Source organism: Populus alba, chromosome 8 (genome assembly GCF_005239225.2).
Source record: "Populus alba chromosome 8, ASM523922v2, whole genome shotgun sequence".
NCBI classification, from domain to species: domain Eukaryota; kingdom Viridiplantae; phylum Streptophyta; class Magnoliopsida; order Malpighiales; family Salicaceae; genus Populus; species Populus alba.
The window spans coordinates 5,555,619-5,573,642 of NC_133291.1; the positions used below are offsets into that span (position 1 = coordinate 5,555,619).

The 18,024-nt window shown below is 36.2% G+C and overlaps 3 protein-coding genes and 1 long non-coding RNA gene across 4 annotated transcripts; 1 reads left to right on the top strand and 3 right to left on the bottom strand.

Annotated features, from left to right (window-relative positions):
- Window positions 1–625: 625 nt before the first annotated feature.
- On the bottom strand, window positions 626–2,357 carry LOC118033546 (zinc-finger homeodomain protein 11). Its single transcript, XM_035038560.2, has one exon. It carries the CDS (start codon window positions 1,829–1,831, stop codon window positions 860–862), a length of 972 nt encoding a protein of 323 aa, XP_034894451.1. The 5' UTR covers window positions 1,832–2,357; the 3' UTR covers window positions 626–859.
- A 4,740-nt stretch (window positions 2,358–7,097) lies between these two features.
- Window positions 7,098–7,832, bottom strand: LOC140955899 (CLAVATA3/ESR (CLE)-related protein 45-like). The gene is made up of 2 exons (XM_073411147.1): window positions 7,558–7,832; window positions 7,098–7,355 (listed from the first exon to the last, which is right to left on the bottom strand). The coding sequence occupies exons 1-2, from the start codon at window positions 7,830–7,832 to the stop codon at window positions 7,259–7,261; spliced, it is 372 nt and encodes a 123-aa protein (XP_073267248.1). The 3' UTR covers window positions 7,098–7,258.
- Window positions 7,833–8,302: 470 nt separating this feature from the next.
- On the top strand, window positions 8,303–8,911 carry LOC118033538 (uncharacterized). Its single transcript, XR_004684873.2, has 2 exons — window positions 8,303–8,444; window positions 8,531–8,911. It is a non-coding gene; the product is annotated as an uncharacterized lncRNA (long non-coding RNA).
- Window positions 8,912–12,762: 3,851 nt separating this feature from the next.
- On the bottom strand, window positions 12,763–16,445 carry LOC118033539 (uncharacterized). Its single transcript, XM_035038553.2, has 8 exons — window positions 16,280–16,445; window positions 15,822–16,110; window positions 15,208–15,279; window positions 14,574–14,641; window positions 14,215–14,371; window positions 13,524–13,604; window positions 13,314–13,403; window positions 12,763–13,186 (listed from the first exon to the last, which is right to left on the bottom strand). Exons 2-8 carry the CDS (start codon window positions 16,074–16,076, stop codon window positions 13,067–13,069), a joined length of 843 nt encoding a protein of 280 aa, XP_034894444.1. The 5' UTR covers window positions 16,077–16,110; window positions 16,280–16,445; the 3' UTR covers window positions 12,763–13,066.
- Between the last annotated feature and the right edge of the window lie 1,579 nt (window positions 16,446–18,024).

The window sequence follows — 18,024 nt, forward strand, 5'->3', positions numbered from 1 at the left end:
AATTAAGCAAATCAAAACTCAGCTGCTTGCCTTAAAAGTTTCAGATAACAAGATAACATATAAACCACGTTCGGAGCTGGATTAATTATTTGATTTGTGATAAATTACTGATCCTGTTAATAAATCCAACTTCAAAGCCAAAAGCACCCTCCAAATGAGAAATGTACCATTAGGTCAGTCAAGCTGCTTAATCTACCCAATAGAACCATTAATGAATGTGTAATATTAAAAATAATTTTTTTAAAAAAATATATATTATTTTAATTATTTAAAAAAAAAAAAAAAAACAACCCTTAGCCCAAAATCCGACGCTGCAAGAGCAGAGTTGCTCCAAAAACTGAATAACAGATGATATGTCATTGCAAATCGCCCCTCTGCACCTTTTAGTTAAAAGAAGATGGATTAATCATAACAAGCAAGTAACGAGAGCTCTTTTCTCAGTTCTAACAAAACACAAAAAAGCACATCCGTTACATGCTATGGCGCAGTTATCATGACGTTTGCCCACATTCTGGAGAAGCCACAATTAGGAGTTTAAACCATGAAAGACAAAAGAGGACGTCCAGAGAGACACGTTTGAAGAAATAAAAAAAAGGCAGCATGCTGGTAAAATATAAAAGATAAGTGAACAGAGAAATGATTATGGAAGGAAAGTTACTTCTCTTTTAAACTGTCATGCATCCTCCATTCCGATTTCCATGACCATTAATTAGTGACTAGCTATCACTAATCAGTAATCAACATAGTTGAAGAAACTAGAAAACGAAAAAGAACAAAAGAAGGCAACAAGAAAAGAAAAAACAAGACAGAGAGGTTTCACGCCCACTAGCCTCTGCCTTTCTTTCCATCCATCCCATGATCAAGATGAAGTAGAAGACCCATGGGGAGTCATAGAACCATCAACATGGACTTTACTCTCAATCCGGTACCTATCAAAGCTATCATGGCTGCTCCCATTGTTATCGTTATCAAAGCTGTATCCCTCGTTGTGCGTACCAATTACTCTACCCGCAGCTTCCTCGTTAACATTAAAACCACACTTGTTGCTGCTGTTAATACCATAACTATCACTGACCTTTTCTTTCCTGGACCTGTTGTTATGCATCCAAACTTTGAAAACATTTCTATTAACCCCTATCTCAATGCAAAACTGTCCAACATCTCTATCATTGTTGCCCCTCGGCATCCTCCACCCCAACTTCTCAGCAAAAAGGTACATCTTTTCTTTCTGTTCTTGACTAAACTTGGTTCTTGCTCTCTTTTTCCCATGTGGGTTTATCATTACCAGGCTGTGACTTTGTTTCTGGGGTTGGGTATCATCAGGATGACCTGCGCTCAAGGCCAATAGCATGTGAGGTGCAGAAGGGTAGAAAGACTGGGGGATTGGTGATGCTGGGCTTGGACTTGGGCCTGAACTTGTTGAACCTGGACCTGGGCTTGTGGTCCAGTTAAGTGCTGGCGGTGGCGGCGGCACGCGAGTGGTGGTGGTGGGGCCAAATGGCTGGCTTCGGTGGAAGTTGCGGTGGCAGCCACAAGCAGCACATTTGAGGGAGGTAGGGTCTTGAGGAGTAGTAGTTGGCTTAGGCATGAACTCCCCACAGCCATCCAAGGCCAGGCCACCAAAACCTGCAGCATGGTTTTTAAGGCATTCTCTATAAGAGACCACCATATGTTGCTGTGGTGGTGGTGGGAAACAGTGATTTTGGCGGGTCTTGCACGAGCCTTTTGTAAGAGATAAGGCCTTGGTGAGGTGGGTCTGGAGAGCGGTTTCAGTATCCGTGTCCGAGTCAGGGGATTTGGTAATATGGTGGGGGCTAGAGGTCAAGTCCATGGCTTTTCCTACACACTAAAAATGAAGAAGTTGAGGGCTATGCAGTGATGATGATGGTTTATCTGTTTCTAATGCCAAATGTCTCACAAGGTAATGTGTATTGGGGGTTGTGAGGTGGGAGATAAAGATGGTTGATATAGAGGTATACAAGTGTGCAAGGCAAAGGGGCACCCCTCCGAGTCGCAACAAAAAACTTGGTGTTACTCGTGTAATGTCAACTCAAAGCTTCAACATTAGTGTGTGATTTCACCTGTTTAGCTAGTTTTGTTGTGGGCAATCAATAGAATTGGTTCTGCTCTGCTTTGGGTGGTGAAGGCTGAAGAACACGTTCGATGGAAATCAGTGCCTAATATTTGGGTTAAGGCACTTTTCAGAGAGATATGTTAGGTTTTTGGTGTCTGCTGCAATGCAGTCCTGAAAGAACACGTGGCTTGATTCTAAGGGTATACAGTAATAAAGGACAGTATGCCCTCATCATCAGGCACAGCTCATCCCCTGCAGAATATAGAGCTATGATTTTCACGTCAAGGCGTGTATTGGTCTCTCTGCCTACGCAATCGTCTCCTCTTCTGTTTGCACATAGAGTTCAATAAAAGATTTCAAACTTGTTTGCTTCCATGGCAAGAAAGAAATCTACGTTAATTAGAGAATTGTTGAAACATGTCAACTAATTAGCATGCCATGGCTAATTTTTGGCTCGAACAATTAGTTAGCATCGTTTTTATTCATTTCGATGTTACAATATTAAAAGTAATTTTTCAAAAATAAAATGTATATTATTTTAATATATTTTTTAAATAAAAAAATACTTTAAAAATAAGTAAAATTATATTTTCAAATACTTTCTTTAAATAGATAATAGATGAGGTTTTAGTAATCAAAATGGACAAATATCTATCAAGTGGCAGCTCATCATCATGTAAGAAGAGGAACTATAACATAATGGAGGCTGATTTGTTTGCGATGGGAGGAGATTTCAATGGGCAAAGTACCTTAGCATGATTGAAAATTGCACCGACCATCTGAAGTGCTTTCCTTGATCCGCCAGGAACTTCTTACGCTGCTTCAAGGGTGATGAAGAATCTCGTTGCCAAAACAAGGAATAATGTTGATTTAGCTAGAGGTCCACCTATTAATCATCATTTTCCTCTCCCCTCGAAGCATCCTAATGCGGCGGCAGGTCATTTATTTATTTATTTATTTTTGGTGCGATGTATTAGTCCTATCTCCTAATCATAGTGCATTTCTTTTCACTTTTGCTGGAGGAGATTTGCAAACCCCGTTGCTAAACACACACAAAATATACATGTTATTGGGAAATATTGTAATTAGCGATAATCCAAGGAAAATTACATAGACAAATCACAAAAGTTGAAGATGTGATCTTTTGTCTTTTTATACTCTCATCCGTGGTTAATGTTCTCCGATCACGCTTCGTTGGAATCCAAGAGAGAAAAGTCTGCTCAATATAAATGCGATTTATGGGCGTTAATTCCCTCTTCGATATTTGATTAGACGCGAGATTAAGATCATGCTTAAGAGATATAGTTATAGATGGATATTGAGAGATGATGGCGATCTCCAGTTGGAACAAGATGACAAAAGTTGTAATAACAACAGCTATCAAATTACCAACGCCACCCCTTGACCCTAAAACCCTAAAGCCCGCAAGATATGGCCTAGATAGCAAAGAGTCAAGAAAAACTCCTACCAATTGATTAGAAACATTGCCTGACAACAACGATGCCATCATCCATGGAGCATGCGCAAGGTGCTAGAGAGAATGACCCTAGGGTTGCTCCACCGGAACCTCTAATTCCAGGAAAGATTGAGAAAAAAGGGAAAAGACATGCATGCTTTCGTTGTTATTATCACTTCCGGTGCTCTGCTTTTTGACATGAAGTAGTTAATATTGAATGGTAGAAAGGTGAGGTTTCGAGGACGCGTTTAACCTAGACATGGCATCAGCAGCTGCATATCACTGTGGGTTCATGCTATATTGGTGAATTAAGACTTGTTAGACTCGTTTATGATCAGTTGATCATTCACCAAAGTAGCAAGTTTTTTGTTTTTTTTATGTTAGCCGTGGACGGACATGATCGGAACTTGATCCATCCAAGAAAGACCCATGATTTTTATAGAAATGAATCCCTTAAACCTTTCACCTCCCTGATCCCCACCAAAAAGAGAAAAGAAGCAGAAGCAGCAGCAGCAATTAAGGCTGAGGGGATTTGAGTCGAGTTTTTTTCTCGGATGAACATTTGACTCGAAGTTATTATTTTGTCTCGGATCTATTCGATTGCTTGGACAAGTAATAATGAGAAGAAAGAAAGGGATATTGAGAGGCCGAGTCCATGGAAACTCGGTCATGATAATTATTCTTCTTGCATTATTATCTTCCACGAGCGTAGAAGAGAAACAACAAAAAAAGCTAGACGATGACAATCATGTGGTGTCTGAGATCGCAACTCAGCCATATTTTAAAAAAATCTTCAATTTTAAAAATTTTAAATTTTTTTTTCTTATATCTTTATAAATTTTTAATTTTCTGATGCCAAATTTAATTTAATTTTTTAATAAATCCTCAAGCAAAATAATTTTTTTAACGAGTAATTAATCCCGATCATGCAATTAATCATGGTCAGCAGGGCAGATAACGTGGGTATTTGTGCAACACTAGGTTTTGAGGGCAGAAGGGAGGAAATGTCCTTCTGCCTTTATTTCTATATTGGAAGCCTTGCATTTGCCATTCATAAACAAGGGAACCATATTCCATGGTCTCCTGCCCTTTACTGCTGAGGGCCCCACCAGATAATAGGAGCCGATAAACATGTCAGGGACTAAATTTTTCGTTTAGCTTTGAGCTAATTAGAATTGTTAATAGCAGGTTGAATTTTGTTTAGATTTTTTAATTTTTTTTTTAAAAAAAAAATTATCAATTATAGTCTTATAAATTTTAGAATTATTAAAAATTTAATAATTATTAATTTTAAGACCCATAAAATTAATTAAAATACGTGCAAGCTGGCCTGAACATCTATATTAATTAAAAAAAATATTACTTTGAGGAGACTAAGATTACAAAAAATAAAAATCCCTTAAACCAGCCTAAAAAATAAAAAAAAAGAACTATCCTATTAATATTATGAACTAACCCCACTTTCACTCAAATTACCTGTCATTTTTCTTCCTTGTCAAAAATCTCCCTGGACACCAAATGTGTGTTATATTTTGGAAGCATGTGAAGATCTTGTTCTTACACGGCTGTATCCTTAACAAGAGCACATAATTATGGTTATTTAAGGGTGTAGTAATAATTATTTTTAAATTATTTTTTATTTAAAAATATATTAAAATAATATATATTTTTAAATTTTATTACTAGCATTGTGGCATAAAAAAAAATTCAAAACAGTAATTTGTTTTTTTAAACTTCTTTTTTTTATATATAAAAAACAAGTCCACAGCCACAACCAATAAACAATACCAAACCACTAGAGCCCATTGACATTTGTTTGTAAGTACAACAACGGCCTAAAGCCCATTTTCTTTTAATTGGGCAATACCCGGTAAACCTTGCCGTTTCAGGATCCAATCAAGTACCTTCTTTCTGCCGAAAACAAATGCCCTAAATTAATCACTCACGCGCCTCACAATCCCCAAATGGAATCCACGTCGTGGTCAACAAATTCAACGGCGTAGATTGTTTTTGAAAAATACAGTCAAGGATTGATGAGCATCTGCTGGTGATCGAGAATCATCTAACCTTCAAGATTAGGGCTTTATTCGTTTGAAGCTTGAAATCTAAAGTGAAAAGGGATTCTTTATGAATGAATTCACTCTCTGGGTATGGTTATTTTTCTGTTTTGATAAATTAGTTTAACTTGTTTTAGTCTGGTTCACCTATTTGCTGCTCTTTCAAAATAAATGGCAGCTTGAACGGTTTTGAGCTACATGTTACTTGATAGGCAATGTTATTTCGTGGCGTGAACCTGCTTTGTACAAAGTCTCTATGTTTTATATGGAAGGGAAGTTTTGCTCTTTCATTTTGCTTGCTATCGCTTAAATGTATTTGTTAATTGAATACTTCAATTTCGTGTAAAAAAACTTGTTGATTGCTTTTCGAAATTGACTAATCATTTATGATTGGCACAGGCTTTTAAAATCAGTAAGTGTAAGCAGCCTGTAGGGTAGACTTGCCCTTCTGTATTGGTTGCCTCGTTGGAATTTCCCAAATTGCAAACTAGTGAGCATTTAGATTTTCTAGGCTTGAATAGTCATAGTGTTATGATGCGATACTTTCCTAGAAAAGAAGATGGGAGTGGAAATAGGTTAGTGTGGTGTTAATAGTGCTGCTGAGAAACCAAATCCTGCCTCCTCAACTTTTAGTATAATATCTTATCTTTCTTATTCTCTGCGTCAATCCCAATGCCTCGCTTTCTGTAAATATGCTTCAGAACAATTTCCTTAAATAATTCTAAAGATACGTCTTTCCCTAAGTTAATCCATCGTCTCGTTCCTGGTCATTTTTATTAAGGAAATGCAATGATGTTACCAATAATTTTACTTTGTTGGAGACCCAAAGTATGTGCACTGTTATTTAAAAAAGCTTTGTCAGATCAACCAATGTAATCCACCAACCCCCCTCAAATGTGCTCAAACCATACCATGATGAGCCCCTGTTCTATGGCAGTAAAGGAAACTGAATTCTATTGGAGTATATATTTTGCTGCTCATAATCCTGTATATTTTAACTGTGGTTTCAATTATATTCGACCCCAAACTCAGTGGGAAAGATAATTGAAATTTCATGAAGTCTATGATAGGTGGGATGATCCAAAGTAGAAGTGTCGTTTTAGATATGCTTAACCTGTTGTTTTCTTAGTTTTATCAGGTTAATAGCAGCATCATAAATATTATCTACTTTGTGAAAGGGAGAGCATCCTTGGTCATAACAGTGATCATGTTGTATGCCCATATCGATATTACTTCTTAGCTTCTATAGGTAGACATAAGATCTGCCCTGTTTATGTCACATGAAATAAGGTGTGGATTTTCATAGTAGTTCTTAATGAAACACTAAGAATACCTGTAGGTCTACTTCATAAATGTACATAAAATCAGTTGTGAGGCTTCTAGTTCCTGTATGACTGGGTAGGAAGTTTATTTAATTAGTGCTTACGTTTGTTGTGGAGTTGTTGGTGTTCTGGGTTAAGGCATGTCAAGGGTTGAGTTTGAATCAGTCAAAGAATTTTTACCCTCAGTATGTTAAACTGTTAAACAAACTTTGTTAATAAAGGAATATTACTGTAGTCTACAGATAAGCATAAAACTAAGCAAACAGCTGCAAATTTCAAAGAAAGATTGAGGGGAGAAGAAAAAACTGTCTTTTCTTTTCAGGGAGTCATACCATCATCCATTCCGTGTTCATTGGCGGTTGATTATGATCTCAACTTGTGGCACAGAGATGATACTGGCTCTGTGAACATTTTCTCTAATGGCTTTTCTATACACATCTCTCTCTCTCTCTATATATATATAAAACAGAAACTCTTAAGATAAAATAAAACGCTAAATCAATCAACCCATCCTCTTTAGAGTTCTTCAAAATGCAAAATTCACCACCTTCTAGTTTTCTCTGCATTGCTAGAAACTATTCTTTTTCTTTAGCTGTTGACTTGCTCTTCCTGCCTCTGTTTGAAGAAACAATTCAAATATATCAGGACCTGTTGTGGATAGGATCTGATCCTCTCCGTACTCCTCTTTTGTTTGATTGACTTCGATCAAATGTCTTGCTTGCATGCGCTGATTTCTTTGTGTCCATTCCCTGCATATCAACATCCTTAAGAACACGTTGGCTTTGTGGTGCTGTCCCTTGAGCTTTTTGGTTGTGTCTGAGGACCAGCTCTACACTCGTCAAGCCATAAACTTCATCAGGTTGAACTGCTATGAACCCAATACATATAAGAAGGATAAGCACTCTATGAGCACAAAAAACCATTGTTTCTGCTTTGAACAAACAACAAGAGCAGAAGTATTTTGTTTCTGTTTAGAGTAATGAGATGATGAACAGGTCTGAGAATGTGAGGTTTCTATGGTATGGTCCATTCCTGTGGATATAGGTCTGTTATTTATCCCTTGTTGGATTTGGAGGGCTCTTTAAAGCAAAAAAGCAGGGAGGGCCCCAGAACACCCACTGGGATTTTTGATTCACTCAAATCATAAGCCTGCATTCTAAACAAATTAAGGCTGTTATGGAAGAATCTGACAATGATGAATAAAGGAGTTGGAACAATACCCTTGAGAAGCCAAGTATCTTTTTCCATTTGTTCCCCCACATCTCTATCATTTGTTTTGCTTTTGCTATTGAAACAGGCCTACAACTCTCTTGAACTCTTTAACTGTCTGGCCACATCATCCGACCATGCTTACTTGGACATGCACTGGGGACTGATATTTATTCGTAGCCAATGGTCTTTCCAGCTCGGGTCTCAGCTTGGTTCAGCTCAGCTTATGTGGATGCCTTAACTACGTACTTTTGGGGCATACTTTGAGGCAAGCTTTCTACGAATAACAGGGTTTGCTGTTGCAGTTATAAATACATATTCTAATGGTATGAAGATCTTTTATGTATGGGGGTGTTTTGGGAAATTATCATTGCTTTGATATTAAGAAAGGGGAGTTTTGTTTTTTAAGCAGGAGTGACTGGGCAGACATAAGCCACGGGGCCACCTAGAACCAGTAGTATATTGCTACAGTGGCAAATGTAAAGAATCAAACAAGAGGGTGGAGAGTGAGGAATAGAAGAGCCCCCAAAGAAACAAGCTCTTGCTTTATGCCATTCTAAGATCTCCTCCTCACTTTAGAATTCCAAGCTCTCTTCCCTATGCAACAAAAATAACATTACCTGGTTTCTTGTGCTAAATGTGTTTCTTTATGCTTCTTTTCTTTGGGTTGCCAAGTACTTAATCCCCCATTCAATGATTCAGGAAGACCCACTTCAAGCCTCCCTCCCTCCCCTCTCTTTGGATTAATTTGTAATTTTTTCTCGTTTATTTATGAAGACCATCTTTCCCTTTATTCTCTTTTCCTTTACTGTTATTGTTGCTGTTATAATAAAAAGCACATGCATCTAGGAACATTCGAAGGCATATGTTCTTGTACTTTATTAAAATGGCTGGTGAATATTTATGGTGGCTTATCAACGGTGTTTAATCACGGTCCAATAACGCAAACCCAGCTTGAATGTGTTGTTAATGTGCTGATTCTTTGCTTTATATCTTCCAAATAAAAGTAGCGTGGTAAAATCGACTGCTGCTTTGTATTCTTCCCTATCTGCCATAAGGATTAAATCCTCCCTTAGTGGGCGGTGCCATGCATATGATCAATATGCGGATTCATTTGGAGGTCTTGTTTGCTTGATGGATATGAGAGTCCTAATGTGTTTAATCATGAAGTTGAGTGATGAAGTCATCCACATCTGTTTCATCACATTTTGATTCAAATTATTGCTGCTACACTAAACCTGAGCTTTCTCCTCCACTGACTGGATTGGCATCCACCATGAGCACTTAAGAACTGTGCTCTGATGCAATATCTTCGGACAAGTATTATCGCAATTTTTTTTTTATTTGTTTTGTTGCTTTCATGGTCAAGTGGTGTCGTTTTCCAGTCAAACGGGATGCATCGAAGTTCAAATGCTCATGGAACACTCCTTTTCTTTTCCCACTTTTTCTCCAACAAGTGAGTTGGATGAAAGGCTTCGGTTTCTAAAACAAAAGAAATTTTATTTTCATGACTTGCTTTGTTTTTTGGGTGTTTGAGTCCCCACTTTGCATTTGAAATATATTTTCTTAAAGAATAGAGCCGGAAGATATCTTGGGCTGCAAACTCTTTTTTTTTTTTTTTTTTCTCTCTCGAAATATTATTACTTTTTTTTTTTTCCTGAGATTCCTTTTGTTTTTAGCCCTATCTCACTTAGCTTTTCTTTTTATTTTTACAGTAAAGAAGAGGTTTGAAACTTGGTTTAAAATATTATAAGCTATTAGGTGAAGTTAAAATAATGGTTTTATAATCATTTAATAACCCATCAAATTCGTGTATTTCCAACTGTATTTATGATCGAATTACAAGAACGGTAATGCATTCAGATTAAAAAATATACATACCAAATTGATACCTTTTGTATTTTCAAATGTATTTAACCTAAATACCTGAGGGTTTCTTAAACTAGAAAAACTTTGGATGAATATATGAGATGAAAAAAAGAAGTAATTATATCACTTCACATATAATTATGATAAATGGGGTGAGCACAAACACATTTTTAGAATAGTATTTTGACGGTGATTGTTTTTCAAAGTTATTTTTACTTGAAAATATATTAAAATAATATATTTTTTTTATTTTTAAAATAAATTTTTGATATCAACACATTAAAACAATATGAAAAAATTAATTTAAAATAAAAAAATAAAAAATTTTAATTTTTTTTTTAAATATAAAAATAAAATGATTGGGAGAGTTGTCTGATGGTCATGGTCGGCAATGATGTACTTGTTCTTCATTTTTTTTCTCTCTCCTGAATATATAAAGATAATTCATCAATGCGAAATCAGGAAAATTCTTTCATTCAAACCTAGCCAATCAGGAAGAGGATACAAAGAAGAGAAGTGGGTCCTTCTTGGGTAGTACGGGTTGTACTTATTTAAAAAATATTTTTGCGTGTTGTTTTTTTTCTGGAGTTTGTTAACATTACTCTTAATTCATAGGCCATGTCCCCTCTGGTGTAAGATAGGAAGTAGCATTAGCTACAGATTGTGGTAAAAAGAAGGAAATTTTATTTAAATCTTAAAGTGAAACCCTAAACTACAGATTGTGGCTTTGTAGATTCTCGAGGCTGGTCTTAAAGTCGGGACTTCTCTTCAGCACTTTCATTTACAAGCTAAAACAATGGATTGCAAGGACTCGAATCCATATTCCATGGTCCTTTTTTTTTTTTTTTTTTTTTTTTTTTTTTCCATTTAAGCCACCAGTGCCATGTCAGGGCCGACACACAAAAGTGGCAATAGAAGATCGCCTGAGCAGTTTCTGTTAAAGTTAAAGCAAATTTGAGTATGCAATACTTACATATACTCAAAAGAATACTTATGATATGTTCTGCTAGAACGTAATGCAATAGAAGAAGAGAATAAGCACCAATTCCTCCTATAGATTACATTTCCTTAGAACAACTTATCCTTCACTGCAAGTGCATGCATTATTACACATAGTGTCGTAAAGAGCACTCATGAATAGGATTGGAGGACATAGAGTTTGGCATTTATTAAGATTCTGACAACTGGAAGGTTTTCTTGACCTTTCAAGATCATGGAACGGTTTGTAGCACCACCTAACACTACTAATTGAGTGTTTGCAGTATTTAAAGGTTGTTTTTAAAGTATTTTTTATTTAATAATATATTAAAATATATATTTTTAATTTTTAAAAATAATTATTAATATCAATATGTTAAAACAATTTAAAAATTTTTAAAAAATAAAAATAAAAACAAAAACTCAAAATTTGTTTAATTCTCATTTGAAACGCAATATCAAATAAGGATTATCTCAAACAGAGATTATCTTGAATTGTTTATTGGGGTTTTAAGGTCAATAGTGTGCAATTTAAAATGTATGAATTTGAACAAAAAATGAGTATCCATTGACCAAAATAACACTTGATACTATGACAATCACAAATGTAATCTGTCTACCTGGAATAGATTGGCAATGGTCATTGAACTGACAACCATTTTGCGTTGGGATCCAAGTATAACAGGGGACTCCTTCCATGTTTTGCTGTTGCCTTCTTAGGCCAGCCAAAACATGCATCATCAATGAAGTTTTGGGCCTGATAAGATATACCAAGAAGGACTTTAATCTGCATCCTTCGAGATTCCATATTTGTTTTTTCTCGGCCAGTTCCGAAGAAATCTCGAGGACAAAAAGCCACATTGCAGGTTGAATCATTCTCTGGAACAGCTAATCACTTCTTTAGCAGAGGAAGATTCTTGATGAACCCTATCGTAAGCAATATCTGTTCCTAAAGGGACGCCAAAAAGTGAGAGCTGCAAACAGAATGTTACCGAAACACAAGTAAAAGGGAGATGCTGCCTTGTTCTACTTTTTAACATTGTTTTTAATGAATAATAATCATGCCTGGAGACTGAGAGAACATATTCTTGATGCTTTATGAGCAGTTGTTTTAAACGGTCCTATCTTCATTTGGTCATCCACCTGCCATTTTCGAACGCATTTTCTCCCCATCCCCTCCTCCACTTTACAGGGTGCAGCTCGTGTGTTAGATAAAGTACCGATGGGCATGTGAGGAGAAGATGGAGCGAGCACCTGCAGAGGCCAGCTCCATCTTTCCGGCATTCAGCCCTGCTGGTGTCGCGGTCCAAATTGAAAGCCATGCACGATATCTTAAGAGCAGAGGCGCGCCATCAAACCAAGCTTTACAGAGTTCCATTCAATTAAATTGCATCCCTTGCGATTTCTAACCTGGCACGTCAATCTTCCCGGGAACATTTCCACCATGGTGTCGATTGTTTTTTATAAAACAAACACCTCTCCATCATCAACTATGATAATTATGATCTGATGAATCATTTCTTTACTCCATTCTATTATCAGTTCCTTTAATTGTTCCATTTGGGCTACACTACCGCGGGAACCCTCCATCTACCAGTCCCTGTTCTGGCTTCTTTTTATTTCACGAAGACTGGGGCTAACCTAATCTTCATAGTACGATTTCTCCCAAGAACTCGAGCAAGAAGCTCTCACCCCCTTTACACAACTAAATCAACAAGATATTCACAAGGCTGCATAAAATTGCTCGTGCCAGTAGAAAATAAACCAGTTTCAGAGTACTAACAATAAACTCTCAAATCAGGAGGAAACAATTTAAAATTAGCATTGCAAGAAAATGTGTTTAAATTTAAACAAAGTACAAAATACAGGGAGGGGGCGAGGGCATCAGCGCTCATGTTTTGCCAGCAGATTAATTATCCAGCTACTTTCTTTGAACTGGTCACAATATAATGCATATACACGTTTTTAAACAGGACAGATACTGACTGATAGCATTTTGGCCTTGTAAACAGGCCATTAAACATTTTTCTGGATGATATTATTCAACGGCACTCTCTTTCATCCTTCCATTACTTTCGCACAACCACTTTTTTTTGTAATATTAAACAGGTTCCTGGTGAGGAGTTACAGTAGGTCCTGGTGCAATGGTAAACTGCAGACCCCTCTGTTGCCCTGATTGGAGCACAAAAGCAACCTGTGTCGCAGCCAATGCTGCTGCCTCCTGTTAAAACAAATTATTGTATAAACTTCAATATAAACTATTATATAACATCAATTTGATATGAAAAGATAGCATGGACAAAGTTACAGATACAACACAACAGACTAGAACTGAAAGAAACACCAACCTGTCTTTGCCTCCGACGCTGCAAGATGCTGATGGCCCAGGCCATGATGTAACAGGGCAGAAGAAAACCAGCTGCCCGAAGCAGGAAAAGCTGTAGGTGATCAACTGGTTCGTTAGATTGGTGAAACCATGCAATCAAATAAACACTAAACAACAAAGACATGATGATCGTCGTTATCATATAATAGATGGAAATACCAATTCCACTTACAGAAAAAAATGTAGATACGTCATCGTCTGCATCAGAATCTGTGAGAGTCAATGCATGCCGCAAGAGCAGGAGGGCCATCAACTGCAATGTAAGTGAATTTAGGATTAAAACCAAATTTCAATTGTGTAGATAATCAAAGAAAAATGAGAGCTTAAATAAGAAAGCATTAGCAAGAGAAATAGCAGATGCAAGTAACGGCCAGCATGGACACCCAGGTGGTATGCTCAAGCAGCTTCCATGTGATATAGAGGGAAGTTTGTTCAAATATCCAAAGTTTGGTTCAATCGGGTTTCTTTATATTGCTAGTATTCTCCAGGTATTGAGAAAATATAATCATGTGTTAGCAAACAAACACTTCAATATTAAGGGCACGGGGAAAATATCCTTTACTTGTAACAGCTGAACAATTGTACAAATTCACAAAAGATTCTGAATTATAATTCTCACATGGAACCATGAAAAAAGAAAATTTTGACTCTTCAAATGCTATTGGGGGAAGTTATGAAATCAAGGGCTTACGATGGACTAATTCACACAAGGACACAGACACGATGGTAAATACCCTTAATTCATGTAACAAATGATCAATTCACATAAAATTCTGAATAAACTTTTCACACGGAACCATGAAAAAAAAATCTATTAGACTCCTGTGAATGCTATTGGAGGAATTTATAATTTAAGGGCTTACGATAAGAGCAACTGAACGGCAAAATGCAGCTCCACTAGCATTTGAAGTAGCATAGTCATCATACTCTGATTCTAGAAAATGGCGCTCAGCCTCTGCGATTGCCAATAAGCGAGGATCACGCAAATCTAGTTGAGTGCCAGAGATTGTCCAGCCTCCACTGCAAAAAAGATCATGGTCAGAACGTCAAGAAGGCATGATAATGCAAAAATAATCATTGATAGGTAAATAACATTTAAGTTATTTTGATGCACATCAAATTATATGTAAGAGATAAAAAAAAACACAACAATCCTAGAGAAAAAGACAAAAATTAGCACCAACTTATAAGACAACAAACATACAAGAGATTTTAAACATACCCAATATCAATAGCAGTATCTTCAGAGTGTGGTGGATGAGGTGGAGCGGTGTAATCAGGTTGGTAAGGCTATACATCATAGATGAAAAATTAGCAGGGTTATCAAGTATATTATGTTGTAAGTTGAAGAATTAAAAAATTGAATTGAACTACATACAAAATAAATACAAAAACAAACTGCAGACAATTATCCAACACATCAAAAATTGACGTTTAACCTAAAAATCCTCTGAAAAGTTCAGACAACATTCTTCACACACTCTTTCACCCGGTTCCACAAAATCCAAAAAATTCCACCAAAGGTATAGAAGCCTACATTACTTTTCCATATACACAACCACCATACACACAACCACATCCTCCCCTGATAAACTAAGCCTGATATAACACAATGAAAGCCTAGAGTCTCCAACACCACCTGTATGCTTCTTCGGTGTTTGTTTAGTTGCAATTTGATCATTACAGCATACCGCTGCTTTGCTAGTAGGAAGTGAAATCCAAAAATTGCTTCGCATGTTTTCATGTTAAAAATGCATGTACATTCATGAAATGGTGTATGCTATCCAAATCAATAAGGAGCCAAGAATGCAGCCGAGCACAGAGAACAGCTAGAAAACAATATTAAGCGAGCATACCTGATGGCATATCTCACAAGTGATATCACCCTTCTCATTGCACCAGTGCTGGACGCACTTCCTATGGGCATACTGGAAAAAAGAAATTGCAGTCATCATCACATACATAAAAGGTGTATAGGGAAGACTAACATCAATCTAAATGCTCGTAGTATCCGATGCCATTTAAAAAAGAAAAGGGCAAGATGGAAAGACAGGACCTTTAGTCAGATTATCTAAAATGCATCTCATAGGCACAAACATCACGACAAACTAGCTAATACAATCTTCCGAAACAACAAATTCTCGAATAAGATGAAATAAAATTTACAGTGCAAACATGATGAAATGTCAAACGATGTCTTCACAAATGTAAAACACTGAACAAGGGATAAAAAAATCATGCTCTAATCCAACAAGCTACAACTATTATACACCGGCACTGGCTAGCCTTTCCAGAAGTCAATTACAATGAAAACCTAACTTTAAAGAACACAAAATAAGATATTAATTGACCTCTCTAAGCATCAAGGAAGGAGCGACCTTTCCGTTGACCAAAAACCCTCAATTTCATAATATTTAAAATCTTTAAAAAGAACTTAATAAGAAATAAAATCTGTCAAGATTTATTATACCTTGAGGCTGCCGCTGCAAGCACAAGGAGTCTCCAAATTGCTGATGGAATCCTCCTCCTGGCAAATGCGACACTCGCCCCCCTGAATCAACGGCTCCTCCTCTCCTTCCTCCCCTGAAACACGACCATCGGTTCCTTCACTTGCCCTCGAGCACGAGGGCCCGGCGTCGGCTTCCTTAACGATCGCCTGAACAGACTCCTCAGTCACCGGCGGCCTTATGAGTCGGTCAACATCCAACACCACGTGATCACTCATTTGCAATCCCTAATCTCGTTTTCTCCTCTTCAGACTAAAAAATAATAGAAAAGGAAAGAACAAGTAAGCTTATTTGAAACCCTAGGATGACGCTTAGAAACAGCAGATCGAAGGATTTCGGTAGAGAAATTTAAAGATAGAACAAAAACAAAAGAGATTGTGATTTTACATATATATATATATATGTTTTATAGTTGGCTTACCGGTGATTTTTTTTTAAGATTTTGATCTTTAATTTGACGCGAAATGGGTATGTTATTTAGGATTTGTTTGTATATTTAAGCGAGGAAACAGGCAAGACCAGGGAGAAAGTAAGAAAACGCGTTATCTAATATTTTGCAAAACAGGGGGGGGAAGACCGGCGAGCGTGACTTGGAATGGGTCACGGGTAAAGTTTGAGAGGTCCCTTCTTTTTTCTCTTTCTTTGCTACAGTATTAATTTTTTAAAATATTTTTTATTTAAAAATATATTAAAATAATATTTTTTTATTTTTAAAAAATTAATTTTAATATCAATACATCAAATATATAAAAAAATTAACTCTTTTATTATTTTTTTCAAAATTTATCCAACCCGCTTGAAACGCAAAGTCAAACTATTGCATTTGCTAGCACCCCCACGGTATGACTGTTTTTCTCAGACTGTTCACTTACAATAATACCCCCAAAAACTGACCCTCCCATGAATCACATCTCTTTGGATTGCTTTCAACTCTCCCATTAAAGAAATTTCTCAGAGGAAATTATGAAAGCGTCAACGTTTTATTCGAAAAATGAATCATTTTGTTCTCACTCTCTCAGGGTTTTGCTATTCCCTACCGCCCGTGCAGCTCACGTGTCCGCTTTTCTCGTAAATAGATAGACGCATAGACAGGATTTTATCTTTTTTTTTAATTGATTTAAAATTTATTTTAAAGCAAAATAATTATGTCAAGCTTACATTGCATGATGATGTTTCTTGTTTTTTTCTCTTTATTGTGGCGTTTAATTTTATAAATGGGGCATATAATTTCTCTCCCTGACCAAATTATACAGTAACGGAGAATTTGTGAAAAAGCTCATTCATCACGCCGGAGATTTTTCGTTTTGACTCCTCGACTGGAATGCTGGCCATCCGATTCGTTAGAGCACGACGACGACGACCTCATGTGAATGACGTCACCTTTCCCAGGAGTCTCTTTTCTTTCTTTTAATAGGGAAAAAAGAAACAAGATAAGTTGTCAGAATTAAAATAGTATTGCAGTGCAAATATGGGATTTCTCGTCATCTTAGCAGAATTTTGGTGGGTGACAACTGACAAGTGCTACCGATGACGTTAGCTCCGAATACCACTGAACGCTAACAATATTTTCGGTGATCCATAAATGATTGTGAATGCAACGCAAACGATGTTTTTAAAATTTTATTTTTTTAATTAAAAATAAATTTTTTATATTTTTAAATTATTTTAATATACTGATATAAAAAATAATTTTTAAAAAATTAAAAAAATATTATTTTAACACATTTTCAAATAAAAAATATTTTAAACTATAACTGCTTTTACAATTTCAAATAAACCATTGTCTTATTTAATTTTGGTATTTATAAGTGATGTTAAGATGATTTTATTTTTATTTCTAAATACTTTTTAAATATATATTTATTTTTAAAAATATTAATTTAATATATTTTTTAATATTTTAATGTGTTAATGCGTGAAATAAAAAAATATTTTAATTTATTTTAAAATAAAAAATAATATACTATTTTTCCTTCCCAGCTTCCTAGCTAATCTACCCAGGTACCACCTCTTGAAGCTGCTGTAACACGGACACAACTACCCTGGCCGCATGGTTTGGAAAATTCGGTCCATTTATCTTAAGATCTGACCGAGGTGTTTTTTTTTTTTTTTTTTTTTTTTTGGGGGGGTGTAAAAGACAGTTTCTAGAACTAAAACCTTTAATTT